The 19,127-nt window shown below is 32.0% G+C and overlaps 1 protein-coding gene across 1 annotated transcript; it reads left to right on the top strand.

Moving 5' to 3' along the window:
- Positions 1-5: 5 nt before the first annotated feature.
- On the top strand, positions 6-17,921 carry LOC143071553 (N-acetylgalactosamine kinase-like). Its single transcript, XM_076245925.1, has 9 exons — positions 6-117; positions 2,345-2,433; positions 3,503-3,626; positions 10,205-10,442; positions 11,264-11,362; positions 13,185-13,337; positions 13,992-14,202; positions 15,746-15,947; positions 16,744-17,921. Exons 1-9 carry the CDS (start codon positions 71-73, stop codon positions 16,946-16,948), a joined length of 1,368 nt encoding a protein of 455 aa, XP_076102040.1. The 5' UTR covers positions 6-70; the 3' UTR covers positions 16,949-17,921.
- The last annotated feature ends 1,206 nt before the right edge of the window (positions 17,922-19,127 follow it).

Here is a 19,127-nt window from a genome sequence, read left to right as displayed (position 1 = left end):
TAAATAAATCAGAAAGCAGACGATTTTATTCAAGCATTTGCATGACGATGATAAGCCACATGACATAAAGATGGAGAACGTGCCGGTTGGAAAAGTATCTGTGGAAATAAATTCAAGGTTTACTATTTGTATAGCTCATGTCATGTCATTTAAGTTTGATCATTAGATTTTCCATCAGTTATGTTTACATCGAACCGCTTAGAAATGAACAAGAATCTTTTGTTTCTTATTTAGAGCCCATAGTTAGCCTCAACGGACACAAGTGTATTTTGGCAAGATAAAAGGCATCACACATTGTTCTCTCTATATATTAACAAAAGAAGGCAATATGCACTTACCTTTATGTGTTTTTTTATATAATTTCCAGGGGAGATTGTCATTCTTACAATAATTTTAGAACGATTTTGTCATCATCATCAACATTCACCGAGTGCACTCTTAAATAATATTATCATGAAAACAAGGGAATTTTAATAGGGTTTTTATTTATAGAAACATTTATTGATAATTATAAACAAATATGAGTTCAGAGGGCAAACATTTGAGATCGTTCGCAATTGTATCCAGTCGTAATTGCGTCCGGTGGGGCTATAGCGTGATGAATGATGATGATCAGCATTATCATGATGATTGATCAGTTGATGGCATAAATCAGGATTCATGAACATTTTATTGAAGAGCTAAACAAATTCTAGTGAAAAAAATCTGCACCTGCTCAAATTGGAACACAGTATTTAAAAAGTCAATACAACTTGAATATTGCTATGTGTCCACAATTGGCATACCTAAACATCACAAAGGTTCCCTTATTTTTTTTACGTCATAGTACAAAATATATGATACAACAATGGAAAAGTGATTGTTGTATGACATCAGCAGTTCAATTTTGACAGATTCTCAGGTCAACCTGCACAGATTTCCATATACATTTGTATACATACCTATAAGGTGCAATGTAAGAGGGTAGGAAACTGGAATGCCCTTTACCGTCGGCCATCATGCATTCATTTTCTGCCAGTATTAGCATCAAATTGGTTCAAATTTTACTGTGATTTGTCAAAATATCATTATAATTTATGAGCGGTCAGAAATAATTTTTGTAAACCTTATATTTTGAGAGAAAAACTGTGCTTTTGATTTTTTCATTGTCTAAAAGAACATGAAGAAAGTGTACATGTTATCATAATGCACCAAAAATTACTGTTAACATCAAATGGCAAGAATTTTTACAGTTATTCATCATGAAGATACCCCATTTAAAATACAACCCTCTTGTAACTTATAGTATTACAAAACTTCTATTTCATGACAACTGCACATTGCTAGTCAACATACAAAAGTGGTGGCAATGTTATTCATCTTATAAAAGTAGACAGGAAATACAGAAACAACAATTTGAATCACAATGATTAAATTGATTTTGATCCTTGTATGTGGATTAATCATCAGTTAGTGTTGCAGTTTCTTTGCTTTATTTAAGTTTTATTTTAATTATTGAAAAAATTATAAACTACCAAAAAATGTTCAAAACAACGAACAGATTATTCATTTAATAAGTATAATTTTAGAATGATAATATTAAAAATATTAGTAATAAAATATTGAGAAAACTTCAGACAGCAAACTAACCTATTGTGTACTTAAACTGTTTAATTGCAACGTTCAATTCTTTAAAATTGTGCCAAATTGACAAACCAAATTTGCTTAAACACTTATTTCGTCAAATATAAACCAAAATTTTTATTTCACCTTTTCACTTTCATTTATTTATTGATTAAACAAAAACCAATCAAAGTTTTTTTTTTCTATATCTTGAAGCTTGTGTGCCCCTTTAATAAAAAAAAGTTTGTCATAAATCCATAAGAGAACTGCTACCAAACTTTGTGGAAACTATAGATAAGTGACTAACTAAGATGTGCTACTACCATGACTACACACTATGATACCATCTGATTTCTGTTGTTGCCATGGTAAATCAAAGTTTAACATTGGCAATTATATTTTATATCAGAATATACTGCATTAAATTTGGAAAACTCTAGTCTGCAAGTTTTGATTGGTTTAGATTAATATTTGGAAAATATTATTGGGATTATGTCATTGTATGTATAGAAATCTGATGAGAGATATAATTCTAACAGAGGATCTTATTTTTTAAGCCTCATGATCAATACTTATACCTGAATTAATTTCTTGTTTTATGAACATCATGTGACATAAGTGTATATTGATTCTTATTCTTATGGATAGACCATTTAACTTTTAGAGCAATTATGACACTGTTCTTATATTTAAAGAGTTATAATTATCCAAGCTCATCTTAGTGTCCTTTTTTGTATTTTAGATATGGTAGAATTAAAGACAAGTTTATGGGAAGTTATGGAAAGAAACCAGACTATTATGCCAGAGCATCAGGAAGAGTCAATTTAATTGGTGTGTGATTAAATTTCTGAGCAGAAAACTCACTCATTTTTTATCAGATTCATTTAACAAAGAGCCACATCTTAATTAAAGATTTGGATTTCTACCTGTACAGTAGCTTAACTATCCTAACTACCCATGAGTGTCTTGCATAGACAATTTCAGGGTTTGACACCTGCATCATGTCCACATTTTTATAATGTAAGGGAGATAATTTGGTAAAAAAACATGATTCAAATTATCTCCCATCCACTATATTAAGACTATGGAGGTGGTGGGTTTCTGAATCTCCATAGTCTTGACAGAGGGGCATGACCTCGGGATCGTATGTTTTAAGCTCAGGATTTCGGGATTGATCCTTTTCGGATCAAGGATTTTTTTTTTTTTGATTTTCAGGATGTCAGGATTTAAATATCTTTAAATTCGGTACCTTGGGATTTCATGTTTTAAGCCCAGGATTTCGGGATCAGGACCCCTCTGAACCACCCCTTTAATATAGTAGAAGGAAGAACCATGGATGTACAATATGCAAAAACCTGTCCACCTCTTGTAACTGGAAAGTGGGGTTTTAAAAGAAAACCCTAAGTGAAAATTTCATATGTTACAGTTTTCCGGTTTAACTACAATCAAAATCAAATAAAGACATGGTTGTGTAGAAAATCAATACAAGAAAACACACCTATTACTTTACAGTACAAGTCAGTAATTATATACTGTAGGTTCGTGTGAATATCTTAGTTCTACTATCTAGGGCTGTACATGTATGTTTATTCAGGTCAGTAAGTCATAGTAATAAATTATTGTAAAAATACATCAAATATTTATTATTTGTCATAGTTTACATCAAGTATTTATTTATTATTTGTCATGGTTTACATCAAATATTTATTATTTGTCATGGTTTACATCAAATATATATTATTTGTCATGGTTTACATCAAGTATTTATTCATTATTTGTCATGGTTTACATCAAGTATTTATTTATTATTTGTCATGGTTTACATCAAGTATTTATTTATTATTTGTCATGGTTTACATCAAATGTTTATTATTTGTCATGGTTTGAATTTTATTTCCAGGTGAACATATAGATTACTGTGGATATTCTGTGTTGCCAATGGCAATAGAACAAGATGTTGTAATTGCTGTATCTTCAAATGACAGTGGCCGTCTTCAGTTGGTAAACACCAACATGGAATATGGGCAAGTTATTTAATATTTATTTCAAAATCTGACACATTCATTTTATCTATTCGTTTTAAAATGTTGTCAAATACAAAAAATATTTAAAAATAAGATTAATTTGGTTACTATTTGAATGATCACAAAATGTAATTCTTTTCCAGTTCCAAACAGGTAACCAAACCCTTCATAAGATGTTTTAATCATTTATGTTTATGTTAGCAAGTGAAGTATGAAGTAATAATGAGAAAGTTTTACTGGTATACAGCAAATAAAGGACAGTGAAAAAAAGAGGATTAACAAAATGGACAAACTGATCCTTGTGGTAAAATAATAGATGGTTCAGAATAACTCATAAGTGAAATATTTATTATCAGTTTCATATGATGAAATAATAGAACTGGTTATTTTAGCTCATGTTATGATATTGTAATTATTGTATTTATTTATGTTGGCCTAATTTGTGTTGTATGGCCTGATAGTTGTTTACAGAATAATCTTACAACTGTGCAGTTTAGAAATCACTGGAACAATTACAGAATGATTGGAACTTTCCAGAATGATCCTAATAAAAGATGCGTTATATAAACTGCTACATTTTACTAGAAACTTCCATTGTAACTTTCTAGGATGTTCTAGTATAGATTGTTCTAGAATATATATGCAGACACTAAAGTTAAACGCTCACTCTTGGACTTGGACTTAGACATCGATAGACATTAGCATTCACAGCATTTGGATTGACACTTTTATTCTACAAACAACGTCATACTGGATTGTGACCTTAATAGTGAACGTAATATTCAAATTGGATTCCGAAAGATATCCGGATACAGATAAAGATAAAAGATTGGACTCATATTTTGACAGTTAAGTTGACAGTTATATTTGTGTAATACTTCTTGTAAACTTTTGTATAATAAATATTGTTAAATTTTATTATTGATTTGTGTCTTTTGTTGGCTACAATTTAAAGGCGATTTCTGGCCGTAACAGAAATTGGGGGCTCGTCCGGGATTACGAAAATATCTTATTCAAAATTTATTCAGTATTTTAATTATAACTAGCCAACAAAATTCTACAAAATGGCATTTGATGCCGGTAAATTTTTGAAAACGCCAGACCTGGAGGGGTTTGATAATTTAAAGAAAGAGGAATTAGTGTTGCTTGCTAAACATCTGAAATTAGATTTTAAAGTATCTATGAGAAAACAAATTATAAAAAATTTGGTTATAGACAAATTAGTTGACGCAGAAATTTTAGGTGAAGAGGCTCTTGAACTTAAGGTCGAAAATGTTGACGCCTTTAAATTAAAACAGCTTGAATTAGAACATGAACTTAAATTAAAAGAACTGGAAATGAAGGAGATGGAGAAAATAAAAGTAAAAGAACTTGAAATGAAGGAAAGATTGGAAATGGATAAAAAGGAAAAAGAAGATGAATCTAAATTAAAAGAACTGGAAATGAAGGAGAGGGAGAAAATAAAAGAACTTGAAATGAGAGAAAGGATAGAGATGGAGAAAATGAAAATTGAAATGGTCAAGGAAGAAAGCAACACTAAAGTCCAGCCGAAATCAGAATATTTTGATGCAGCGAAAAATATACGTTTGGTTCCCAGATTTTGTGAAAAAACAGTCGATAAATATTTTCCACAGTTTGAGAAAATTGCTCATAATTTGAATTGGCCAAAGCCATATTGGACTACAATGCTACAAAGTGTTTTTGAGGGTAAAGCCGCTGAAATATACTCCGCACTTCCATCAGAAAAAAGTTCCGATTATGACACGGTGAAACAGGAAGTTTTGAAAGCTTATGAGCTAGTACCAGAAGCATATAGACAGAAATTTAGATCTTATAAAAAGTTTGATTCACAAACCTATGTGGAATTTGCTCGGGAAAAAGAAGATCTATTTGATAAATGGCTTACTTCAAAGAAAACAGATAACAATTTTGATAACCTAAGACAATTGATGTTATTAGAAGAGTTCAAACAATGTGTTCATTTAGACTTAAAAACACATTTAGACGACAAAACTGTTGGGACAATACATGATGCAGCTGTAATTTCAGATAATTATACCCTTTCACATAAAAGAAGTTTCAAGGGTCAAAATGTTAATACTTCAAGTGCAAATTACAAAAATCAAAGCACTGAGCGTACTGATAGTAAGCCTGTTGCACAGAATAAGAGTCAGTCCAGTTATAATATGTCTAGTCCAAAATTTGATACTTTTGAGAAGAAGTCACTGATTTGTGCTTATTTTAAGAAAAATGGTCACCTGATGGCTGATTGTTTTAGACTCCAGAAGAAGAATGAACGCGATAATAAGCCGAAGTCCAGTGCTTGTACGACACCTTATATTACCAGTACGTTGGAATGTCCTGCGAGTCAGGCTTTTAAGTCCAGTTTTTGTGATTACATGGAGGAATATAAACCCTTTATGTCTGATGGGTTTATTTCTATTGTTGATGATACCACTCTTCAGCCTATTAAGATTTTACGGGATACTGGAGCTTCTCAGTCTTTATTGTTAGAAGGTGTGTTGCCTTTGTCCGAGAAGACTTCTGTTGGTGCCTCCGTTTTGTTACAAGGTGTAGAGTTAGGTTGTATAGATGTTCCTCTCCATCGTATTTATCTGAAGTCAGATTTGATAACTGGACCAGTTATTGTAGGTGTTCGTCCTAATCTCCCTGTAGAGGGTGTTACATTATTGCTAGGAAATGATCTAGCTAGGAACAAAGTGGTTGCTGAACCAATTGTTACCAGTGAACCAGTGGTGGATGTTAAATCACCTGAAGGTGATGCTGAATTGTATCCAGCTTGTGTTGTTACTAGGGCGATGGCTAGAAAACAACAAGATGAGGATTTGCAAGAAAACCAGTTTGATTACATGGACCTTTCTGACACTTTTCTAGCCGACATTGATGGTCCTGGTAGCTCAGAAAAGGCCATAATAAGACCACCTAATGTTAACAAGAATGTAATTATGCAATGGCCAGACATAAACAGCCATTCATTAAACAGAAAGAACCTTTTGGAAGAAAAAAATAAAGACCCTGAGGTTCTTCAGCTCTGCAAGAGGGCTCAACCACAGGAGGAAGCAGACAAAGTGGCTGAATGCTATTTTCATCAGGACGGCATTTTAATGAGGAAGTGGAGGCCTCCTGATGCTACCCCAGAAGAGGAATGGAGAGTGGTATACCAAGTGGTGGTGCCTAAAGTTTATAGGCAAGAAATTATTGGTCTTGCCCATGACACCCCCTTGGCTGGACACTTAGGTATAAGAAAGACTTGCCTTAAGATCTTGCAGCATTTCTACTGGCCAAGACTTAGAAATGATGTTGCAGAATACTGCAAATCCTGTCATATATGTCAGGTTGTTGGTAAGCCTAACCAGAAAATAGCACCAGCACCACTTCTGCCTATTCCAGCCTTTGACGAACCTTTCAGCAGAGTTCTAATTGACTGCGTTGGACCTTACCAAAAACCAAAACTGGAAATGCGTATTTATTGACAATCATGTGTACATCCACTCGCTTTCCTGAGGCTATTCCACTAAGAAATATCAAGACACCTACTATTGTCAAAGCTCTTATCAACTTCTTCACGTTAGTAGGACTTCCTAAGTCTATACAGTCCGACCAGGGATCAAATTTCATGTCAGGTTTATTTCAGCAAGTTGTGTACCAGTTAAGGATTGCTCAGTATAGATCAAGTGCGTACCATCCGGAATCTCAAGGTGCTTTAGAACGTTTTCATCAAACATTGAAGAACATGATTAGAACTTTTTGTCTTCAATTTGACAGAGACTGGGATGATGGAGTTCACTTTCTACTTTTTGCAGTCCGAGAGGCTGTTCAAGAATCCCTTGGATTTAGTCCCTTTGAGTTGGTATTTGGCCATACTGTAAGGGGACCGTTAAAATTGATTAAGGAAAAGTGGCTTACTGAACATACTGACTTGAATCCTTTAGACTATGTATCTAGATTTAAAGAAAAATTGTATACTGCTTGTCAAATTGCTCAGAAAAACTTAAAAAATGTACAGAACAAGATGAAAATTTGGTATGATAAAGATGCCAGGGATAGAGTTTTTGAGCCTGGTGATAAGGTACTTGTATTTTTGCCAGTCCCTGGACATCCTTTACAGGCTAAATATTGTGGTCCTTATACAATAGAGAGTAAAATCAATGATTTGAATTATATTGTAAAAACTCCAGGTCGGCGTAAACAAAACAGAGTGTGTCATATTAATATGTTAAAACCATATTTTGAGCGTACTAATGAATGTGAAAGTAAACCAGTTGCCACTTTAGGCATGGTTAAATTTGAGAACAATCATGACAAACCAGATGTAATTGAACCACTTTTAAGTTCTAAAACTATGGAAGAGACAGTTAGATTGAAAAATTCAGAAATTTTGTCAAATTTAGACTCAAAACTTGCACATCTGTCTTTTGATCGTAGAGAAGAAATAAAAACTTTGGTATTTTCTTTTAAAAATCTTTTTCCAGATGTGCCAAACAAAACCACTGCTGTTTGTCATGATGTTGATATAGGAGATGCTTCTCCAATTAGGCAACATCCTTACCGGCTCAATCCACTCAAACTTGAAGCTATGAGAAAAGAAATTAAATATATGCTTGACAATGATATTATTGAGCCGAGTAACAGTGAATGGAGCTCTCCTTGTCTCCTTGTACCAAAACCAGATAAAACCTTTCGCTTCGTGACTGATTTCAGAAAAGTAAATTCAGTCTCAAAATCTGATTCCCATCCGATTCCAAGGATAGACGATTGTATTGACAACATTGGTCAAGCAAAATTTGTGAGCAAATTTGATTTGTTGAAAGGTTATTGGCAAGTTCCATTGACACAGAGAGCTCGTGAAATATCAGCTTTTGTTACACCAGATGGCTTATTTCAATATACTGTAATGCCATTTGGCATGAAAAGTGCACCAGCTACATTTCAAAGAATGATCAATAATGTTATAAAAGATTTGAACTGTTGTTATGCTTATATTGATGATCAAAATTGTGTGTAGTGATAGCTGGGAAAAGCATTTAACACATTTGTATGATACTTTTGATAGATTATCACAATCAAATTTGACTATTAATCTTGGTAAAAGTGAATTTTGTCAGGTCACTGTTGATTATTTAGGGCATACAGTTGGCCAAGGTCAAGTGAAACCTATTATGGCTAAAGTGGAAGCTATTTCCAAATTTCTTCCTCCTACAAATAGAAAACAACTTATGAGATATTTAGGCATGATTGGATTTTACAGAAAATTTTGTTCAAATTTTGCTACTGTGGTTCAACCACTGACTCATCTTTTACGAAAAGATTCTAAATTTATCTGGAGTGAAAATTGTCAAAACGCTTTTGAAAATAGCAAATCACTTTTAATTAATAGTCCGGTTCTGATTACTCCAGACTTTGAAAAGCAATTTAAACTTGCTGTTGATGCAAGTGATGTAGGAATTGGAGCTGTTTTATATCAAGAGACAGATGATAATGTTGAGAAACCTATATCATATTTTTCTAAGAAATTAGATAAACATCAGAAAAATTATTCAACTATTGAAAAAGAGTGTTTTGCAATGTTGTCAGCACTTCAACTGAACATTTTGATGTATATTTGAATCCCACTGTATATCCTATTCTTGTTTGTACTGATCATAATCCTCTCACCTTCATACATAAAATGAGAAACAAGAATCAGAGGTTGACTAGGTGGAGTTTATTGTTACAGGAATATGATGTAATTGTAAAACACATTAAGGGTAAAGATAATGTAATAGCAGATGCTTTATCTAGAGCTTAATAAAACACTTTGTATATACTATGTATTTTTGTTCATATTATTCATGATAAGTTTTTGTTACACTAAAACTTCTTTTAAGGGGGGAGGTGTTATGATATTGTAATTATTGTATTTATTTATGTTGGCCTAATTTGTGTTGTATGGCCTGATAGTTGTTTACAGAATAATCTTAGAACTGTGCAGTTTAGAAATCACTGGAACAATTACAGAATGATTGGAACTTTCCAGAATGATCCTAATAAAAGATGCGTTATATAAACTTCTACATTTTACTAGAAACTTCCATTGTAACTTTCTAGGATGTTCTAGTATAGATTGTTCTAGAATTTTCCTTGACAATTATATATATGCAGACACTAAAGTTAAACGCTCACTCTTGGACATGGACTTAGACATCGATAGACATTAGCATTCACAGCATTTGGATTGACACTTTTATTCTACAAACAACGTCATACTGGATTGTGACCTTAATAGTGAACGTAATATTCAAATTGGATTCCGAAAGATATCCGGATACAGATAAAGATAAAAGATTGGACTCATATTTTGACAGTTAAGTTGACAGTTATATTTGTGTAATACTTCTTGTAAACTTTTGTGTAATAAATATTGTTAAATTTTATTATTGATTTGTGTCTTTTGTTGGCTACAATTTAAAGGCGATTTCTGGCCGTAACACTCATTTATTTTCATTGCAATAAAATGACAAGTTGAAAGGTGTGTGTGAAGCAACAATTGAAATATCTTAAAATTAATCTAATTTCAGAATGTTTGAATGTGATATAAATGATTTGTCCATCAACAAAGAGAAACCAGTATGGCATAACTACTTTCTGTGTGGACTTAAAGGACTACTGGAACATTGTAAAGTGACCAGTCCAAAAGGACTACAGTGTGTTGTAGATGGCACTATTCCTAAAAGTGCTGGGCTGTCTAGTTCTAGTGCATTAGTATGTTGTGCTGCACTGGTGACTATGCATGCAAATGGACAAGCACTTTCTAAGGTATAACAATATTGTTCCATTCTGAGAGATTGCAAGATTTGTAATTGAAAAGCATTATCATCTCTTCTTTAAGCTCATAAGAATTTTGTCTGAATTCTGTACTCAGGAACTTAAGACATTTCTTCTGAAAAAATTGATTTCATTTTCTTTGCCTTGCAAAGGATCTAAACAAATCACTCTTCCTTTCATGTATTAGATTTTAGGACATCTGTCAGATAAACAAATTGTGAAAGAAATTTTCTGCAGATTTTAATATGTGAACTAACTCATCATAGATACCAGGATTAAATTTTGTATTTATGACAGACGCACGTTTCGTCTACAAGAGACTCATCAGTAAGGCTCTAAACCCAAAAAGTTAAAAATGCCAAATATTGTGCGCAGTTGAAGAGCATTGAGGACCAAATTTCCTTAAAGTTTTGCCAAATACAGCTAAGGTGGTCTATTCCTGATACATTGTTATACATTGGCAGAAAATTTTCTATTGTATGACTATCTTAATATTTTTAGGCAAGTATTTATTTCAATGAAAAAAATGATAGATAAAGACATCATCATAAACAGAATTAATAATAAATTGACATGGAAGGTTTACCATAACACTTAGATTTAGTCATCTAGTACTTAAACATATTTAATTGGAAATTGCTAGTTGTTGTTTGTTTTCTTTAAAACATTCAACTGATTTTTTTGTACATAGTTGCATGGTTAGAAATGTGAATTTGGACACACATTCTTACTTTTTCTCTTTATATTTGAACGTTTTAACAATACCTGTTTATTTGAAAATACATATTATCAAAACTACCTATATATTTTAGAAAGAACTGTCTGACATGTGTGCCCACTGTGAACGTTTCATAGGAACAGAAGGAGGTGGAATGGACCAAGCAATATCATTTATGGCAAACAAAGGAACTGTAAGTATTGAAAACTTACACCAACTAAGGAGGGTATACTTGTTTTTCCTTTCCTTCAGTCTTTGTTCATAGTTTTTGTTCCTTATCCCTCTATCCTCAACTTGAAAGTAATGGGTACCTTCATTTTCATTGGTTCTAAATTAATAATAAAATAATCTGGAAAGAGATGATGAACTATGAATTCATATGTTTTATTTCATATCAGTTTTTGTGCTTGAAAAGAAAAATTCTATTTCGTTGGTACTTAATTGCAAAGTTTCATTATATGCTCTTGTAAAAGTATTTAAATTTTTTAGATTTTTTCGTACCCATATAAAAGTCTATGAAAATTGATATCCTTCGAACATACATGAAAACTTTATGTATGATTAATACTGAATATCAACTCTATTTTTGGTGCAAAAGTTTTTCTTAACATGAGAACAGAGTCCAACTTAGATCTTTAATTGTAATGATTATTTGACCATAAAACACTAATGGTTTTGGTAAATATATTATTCCTCTTCTGATAAGTATTTACTGGTTATAGGCCAAGTTATTAGAATTTAATCCATTATAGGCCAAGTTAATAAACTTTAATCCACTATAGGCCAAGTTAATAGAATTCAATCCATTATAGGCCAAGTTATATAGGCCAAGTTAATAGAATTCAATCCATTATAGGCCAAGTTAATAGACTTTATTGTTATGCGTTTACTTTTCTACATTGGCTAGAGGTATAGGGGGAGGGTTGAGATCTCACAAACATGTTTAACCCCGCCGCATTTTTGCGCCTGTCCCAAGTCAGGAACCTCTGGCCTTTGTTAGTCTTGTATTATTTTAATTTTAGTTTCTTGTGTACAATTTGGAAATTAGTATGGCGTTCATTATCACTGAACTAGTATATATTTGTTTAGGGGCCAGCTGAAGGACGCCTCCGGGTGCGGGAATTTCTCGCTACATTGAAGACCTGTTGGTGACCTTCTGCTGTTGTTTTTTTTCTATGGTCGTGTTGTTGTCTCTTTGGCACATTCCCCATTTCCATTCTCAATTTTATTTAATCCATTATAGGTCAAGTTAATAGAATTCAAACCATTATAGGCCAAGTTAATAGATTTTAATTCATTATAGGCCAAGTTAATAGACTTTAATCCATTATAGGTCAAGTTAATAGAATTCAAACCATTATAGGCCAAGTTAATAGATTTTAATCCATTACAGGCCAATTTATTAGAATTCAATCCACTATAAGCCAAGTTAATAGAATTCAATCCATTATAGGCCAAGTTAATAGAATTCAATCCATTATAGGCCAAGTTAATAGACTTTAATCCATTATAGGCCAAGTTAATAGAATTCAATCCATTATAGGTCAAGTTAATAGACTTTAATCCATTATAGGCCAGAATTCAATCCATTATAGGCCAAGTTAATAGACTTTAATCCATTATAGGCCAAATTAATAGAATTCAATCCACTATAGGCCAAGTTAATAGACTTTAATCCATTATAGGCCAAGTTAATAGAATTCAATCCATTATAGGCCAAGTTAATAGACTTTAATCCATTATAGGCCAAATTAATAGAATTCAATCCACTATAGGCCAAGTTAATAGAGTTTAATCCATTATAGGCCAAGTTAATAGAATTCAATCCATTATAGGCCAAGTTAATAGACTTTAATCCATTATAGGCCAAATTAATAGAATTCAATCCACTATAGGCCAAGTTAATAGAATTCAATCCATTATAGGCCAAGTTAATAGAATTCAATCAATTATAGGCCAAGTTAATAGACTTTAATCCATTATAGGCCAAGTTAATAGAATTCAATCCATTATAGGCCAAGTTAATAGAATTCAATCCACTGAAATCCACAGATGTTGAACTACCAGAAGATGTGGTGTTTGTGATATCCAATTGTTGTGTAGAACTGAACAAAGCAGCTACCTCACATTTTAATATCCGGGTTGTAGAATGTCGACTGGCTTCACAGGTACATTTTTTACTTATTTGTAACAATTAGACAAGGTTACAATTTGAAATGTTTTCTGGCTTCATAGTTTGATATGTTAAATTTAAAATAAGTTTAATTAAAACATAGTAAAATTTATGGGTCATTTATTTTTTGGGGGATGAATATGCTTCAAATGAAAATGGTATTATGGCAGTTGTGGAACTTCAGTCCAAAACAGCTAATTCTGCAAAATGAATAGGTTGAGCTGTTGCATACTTAATCTGTAGCCATTTAAGTATGTGTTAACTGTTACTGGAAGATTCATATTGATAACATTTATGAAAGTGAAATGATTATTTGTAAACAGCTGTTGTCATATCAATAAAATATTTAAATTACAATTGAATATATACAGTGTTGACCAACTTTTATTGTAACTGTTTATATATAAAACAGAAGATGTGGTATGATTGCCAAGGAGACAACTGTCCACCAGACCAAATGACATATAAGTTAGTAACTATAGGTCACTATAGTTCAGTTCAGTTTGAACTTTTATCTAAGATATTCATACAATTGTTAGGTATTTAAGTTAACACTGGTCTGTAGAAACAAACAGTATTCTCTACAAAAAAGTATAAATTATTAACATATATGCTTTCAGTTGTATATGTTGTATGCATTGGTTTGCAGATAATAGCAAAGACAAAGGGATTAAAGTGGAGGGAATTTAAAAGATTTGCTGATGTCCAGAAAGCATTAGGATTAACTTTAGATGAAGCTGTTAATGTGGTTAAGGAAATACTACACCAAGAGCCTTACACAAAAGAGGAAGTTTGTGGCATTCTAGAGGTTACTGCTGATGAACTTGCTCAAACTAGTCTTAGTGCTAACACTCTTGATGGTAATTATAAATAAAAAACAATTTATATTTTGAGGTGAGAAAAAAACCCAGTTGAATTTATTTTTCACAAACTTTTCCAGTTACTTCTTGTTAATCTCTGTTACAAATCTGAAAGTTCTTAGCAATTACTTTCTATCCTTAGGTATTTTTTTTTAGGCTCCATTAACCAACATTTCTTTATAAAATGACTAACATACTACATAAATAACCTTTTCAACCTCGATGTACAATACATTTTTGTCCAGCTTTCTGTGACTTTTGTCGAGCTTTCTGCGACTTTTGTTGCAGAAAGCTCGACTAAGGGATAGTGATCCGGTGGCGGCGTTAGCTAACTTCTTAAAAGCTTTATATTTTAAAAGGTGGAAGACATGGATGCTTCATACTTTGTATATGGATGCCTCATGTTACGAAGTTTCCGTCAGTCACATGTCCAATATCCTTGACCTCATTTTCATGGTACAGTGACTACTTGAAAAAAAGTTAAGATTTTTTGTTATGTTAAATTCTCTCTTATTATAAGTAATAAGATAACTATATTTGGTATGTGCATACCTTGCAAGGTCCTCATGCCTGTCAGACAGTTTTCACTTTACCTTGACCTCATTTCACGGATCAGTGAACAAGGTTAAGTTTTGGTGGTCAAGTCCATATCTCAGATACTATAAGCAATAGGTCTAGTATATTTGGTGTAAAGAAGGACTGTAAGGTGTACATGTTCAACTGTCAGGTGTCATCTGACTTTGACTTCATTTTCATGGTTCAGTGGTTATAGTTAATGTTTTGTGTTTTAGTCTGTTTTTCTTATACTGTATGCAAAAGGTCTACTATATTTGGTGTATGGGATGATTGTAAGGTGTACATGTCTAGTTGGCAGGTGTCATCTGACCTTGACCTCATTTTCATGGTTCAGTGGTCAAAGTAAAGATTTTGATTTTTTGTCTTTTAATACTATATGCAATAGGTCAACTATATTTGCTGGGTGGAAATATTTTATGATCTATATGTCAGTTACACAGGTTTTATTTGACCTTGACCATCATTTTCACGGTTAGTTGCTCTGTTAACTTTTTGTGTTTTGGTCTGTTTTTCTCAAACTATTAGCAATGGGTCAAATATATTTGTTGTAGGGAAGAATTATTAGCTGAACATGCCTGCCTGGCATGGTTCATCTGACCTTGACCTCATTTTCATGGTTCATTTGTCAATGTTTAATTTTCTGAGTAGTTTATGTGACAGTTATAATAAAGCTTTATATTTAGGACTATCAACATAATATCAATGATTAGTAAAGAAGGCGAGACATTTCCGCAAATGCACTCTTGTTGTTTCAAAAGTGTTTGATAGGGTTGATTATTGATTAACTAATTTTGATGAGATTGCATATTATAATGAAACTATTATGTAGTCACTTTTGGTCAAATCTGTGAGTGTTTTAACTGTAAAAAATTAGTGTTAAAATGGTCAAAAAAAATTAAAATAAAATTATGAAAGCTTAACTCAAATAAATTCAGCTATTAGAAGTGAATATAATTATACATTACAGTTAAAACATTTAAGTTACATGACAGAGCCACCCATGTGTTTAGTGAGGCCAACAGGGTATTACAGTTCAAGAAAACATGTGACTTGAAACCAGCTGATGCTTCAGTTGTCCTTGGTAACCTGATGAAGGACAGCCATACCAGCTGTAGAGACTTGTATCAATGTAGCTGTGACGATTTAGATAGATTAGTTGATATTTGTTGGTAAGAATAAGTTATCAGGCTTATATGAAATACTAAATACAAAATATTTTTATTAAAGAAAGCTTAATTATGAACGCAATCAATAATAACATAGATACAATAAAAGATAACATTTAAGCAATCTCACTGAAATTAATACCTTACACGTATCAAATTAATGTTTATATCAAGTTTTAAAACTGAAATATATTATTTATAATTTTGTTTCAGTATTCTATATTATTCCCCCAGAAACCATTATTTTGGTAAATATTTGTGTAATTAAAAATGAGCATTTGCATGCTACTGTCATGTTTTGGTGCACTTCACAGAGTACTTATTGGGGGAAACTGACTTATTTTTTCAAAAGGAACTTCAAATGGGGGCTCGAATAGTTGTCCATGAACACTTGTGATTGTGTAACAGTATTGTTTTGTCAGCAGAACAGGATATGTCCACCAAGACCTTTGAATTCAGGTCAATATTTCTCTATATGATTCCAAGGGTTTACTATTGTGTTTTAAAGTCTCGATCAGTTGCTTGTTTACATATTTGCCTTCCTGCTAGCTAGCAGTATTTTTGGATAAATTCCCAAAGACCAGCTGTGTTAGTCTTGACCTGAGGGACTCATACACACATTTGTCTTAATCATTGTCCTATAAAAAATGCTGTACAAATTTAAAGCAAAACCTACTTGGTTGTATATATTCCCTAATAAGTGTAGCATGGTAAAATCAAGAAACTTGAAATTTAGTTATCTATCGTAAGTCTTTATGAAGCAATATAAATGTACCTTTTAATGTTTGTCTCTTTTCAGCCAATCAGGTGCTCTTGGTTCAAGACTTACAGGTGCAGGTTGGGGAGGATGTGCTGTTTCCATGGTCCCAGCCAATCAAGTTGATTCTTTCATAAAGTCAGTTACAGAAAAGTATTATGGGAAGGATGACAGACTCAAGGAAAAAGTTACAGAAAATCTGTTTGCTACACAACCAGGTGGAGGAGCAGCTATTTATTTGGAATGAAATTAGTAAAAAGTTGACTACTTAATTATAAAATTGTGATAAAAATTGTGTCATCTAATTTTTGAAATTACAAGGACAATAAAACGTGGGCTCATTTAATAGAGGGTTATACATGTTAACATCATTATAAATTAGTACTATTACTAGGTGGTGTTAAACGACATGTGAGGGTCTTGCATGGTCAGTGTTACTGAATTGAAACTTCAAGGGAACTGTGGTGTTAATGGGAAGGTGTTGGAAAATTAACCTACATAGATACATATTATACACATATATTGACATTTTATATGCTTTATTTCTATTAATGTTTACTTATATGTTTTCAAATTATTACAAAAATTTGCTTCATTGTATTGTTAAATCAGTCAATATCAGGTCATCAGCAAACAACAGTTTTGTATTGTTTTCTTGTGTATAAACCTAATGCCAGTCATATAATTACATGAAGACAAAGTCCCCAAAACAAAATTTGTGAGAGACACACTCATTTGCATAACCAATAATTTAAATTTACAATATACTTTTTGTGACGTCTGATGTTAATGAAAGAAGAAGTTTGATTGTTCAGATAATTTACTGCTAGTATTGAACAAGTTATAGAAGTTGAAAGAAAAATACACTGAAAAGTAGGACGTTTAATGAATTATTCAGATATTACAGTTTTTATTGCTTGAACACGCTATTGTTATTAGTGAATTGCACTTTCATATTCAACGAAAAGTTCAGAAAATTCAGTAAATCATGAAAGTAATATTATTATTTTCTTACAGCTCCATATTAAAAATGTTATGAAAATATGGGGGGGCATCAAAATCAATAAGGAATAAATTATTCAACTATATGAAATGTGATACGAGTTTAGATGTGTATGTTGAAGGTATTTTCGGACTCTCTACTTTGTACTGAAAATTGCAATCATTGTTTGTACTTGATTTATGCCATATATTTTATACAATAAACATTTATATTGAAATATTTTTTTTAATTTTTGTTTTCCTATTATTTTCAAGTTAAATCATTTTGATACTGCATTTGTGATGTAATGGATTATGTGTTTGCCTGGATGGTAATGTGGGTTGTAAGTCCAAATTTTAATTATTCAGAGGGACAACACATTGTGGATTAAGAGTAATATTTATTTAAATAAGAATAATGTATCGCATTGAAACAGCTTCAAAAGTTTCATTTTCTTTAAAAAAATTAATATGTGTATACCATGATTTCTGTGCACACAAAACATGTTTGTGAGTTAACCTTCAACATGTCTATTTGAGGTAGAATTTTTTTATTAAAATACATACCAGTAAATATAAAACTTTTGAGAGCATAACCGAAAATGATTTTAACAGAACTAAAAAAAAAAAAACATTCAAAGGTGTGTATTTGTTAAGTGCAAATGATAATCAGCAAATTCAAATTGTTGTAAACATGAGTTAAAAACTTTCATCTTTCATAGAAATGTAGTGCAAATGGGAAGACTGATTTTCTTATTCCAAAACAGTTTTAAAATATATTTTTTAACCCAAAAACAGCTACAATGAAGGGAATCTACCACAGATTAACTTGTCTAAGAGTTATTAGGATACCCTATTTGTCAGGAATTATACTTAACCTATTCCTTATGATTCATGTTTACTGAATGAAGCTTCTTTATCAGTAAATATGTGTGACATTGCAGTAATATTTATTTACAGTAAGAGTAAAATCAGATCGTCTTCTGCTGATGTGACTTGGCTTCCTGTGAACTGTTGACTTGTGAAATAGCATTTTAGATTATGGTTCAGAGTCATATTCATCATCAAAATATATCACATTAAAATCATGAAATACAAGTGATTGCATTCAAAGACTGGAAAACCTTTAAACATTGCTTTCAATGTTACTGAAAATAACACACAAAAAAATGTTTTCGTCTAACAATTAAAAGTATCAAAAAACGGAGGAAAGTTTCTCAACAGGTAAAAAAAGTGTACTCTACTAATCTTTCCTACTGAGCAGCTTCCAAATATGAAGTTCAGTAGTATTGGGGGAAATGTGATGAACATTTTAAATTTCATTCCACAAATAGTAAAATTCAGAGCAACAGGAAACAAGACTGAAAAGTGATGACCAAATAATAAGTGTTTTAAAAGTGGTTTCCAAGAAAAGTGTGAAATTATTTTTCTTGAAGGACAAACAG

Source organism: Mytilus galloprovincialis, chromosome 4 (assembly GCF_965363235.1).
Source record: "Mytilus galloprovincialis chromosome 4, xbMytGall1.hap1.1, whole genome shotgun sequence".
NCBI classification, from domain to species: Eukaryota; Metazoa; Mollusca; class Bivalvia; order Mytilida; family Mytilidae; genus Mytilus; species Mytilus galloprovincialis.
The sequence above is the reverse complement of the archived record's forward strand: the minus strand, read 5'-3'. Positions and strand labels throughout refer to the sequence as shown.

Coding starts and splice junctions, on each gene's coding strand:
- LOC143071553 (XM_076245925.1), top strand. CDS start 71: ATGGAGAACGTGCCGGTTGGAAAAGTATCTGTGGAAATAAATTCAAG. Junction 118..2,344: donor TCTGTGGAAATAAATTCAAG/GTTTACTATTTG, acceptor TTTGTATTTTAG/ATATGGTAGAATTAAAGACA. Junction 10,443..11,263: donor ATGGACAAGCACTTTCTAAG/GTATAACAATAT, acceptor TATATATTTTAG/AAAGAACTGTCTGACATGTG.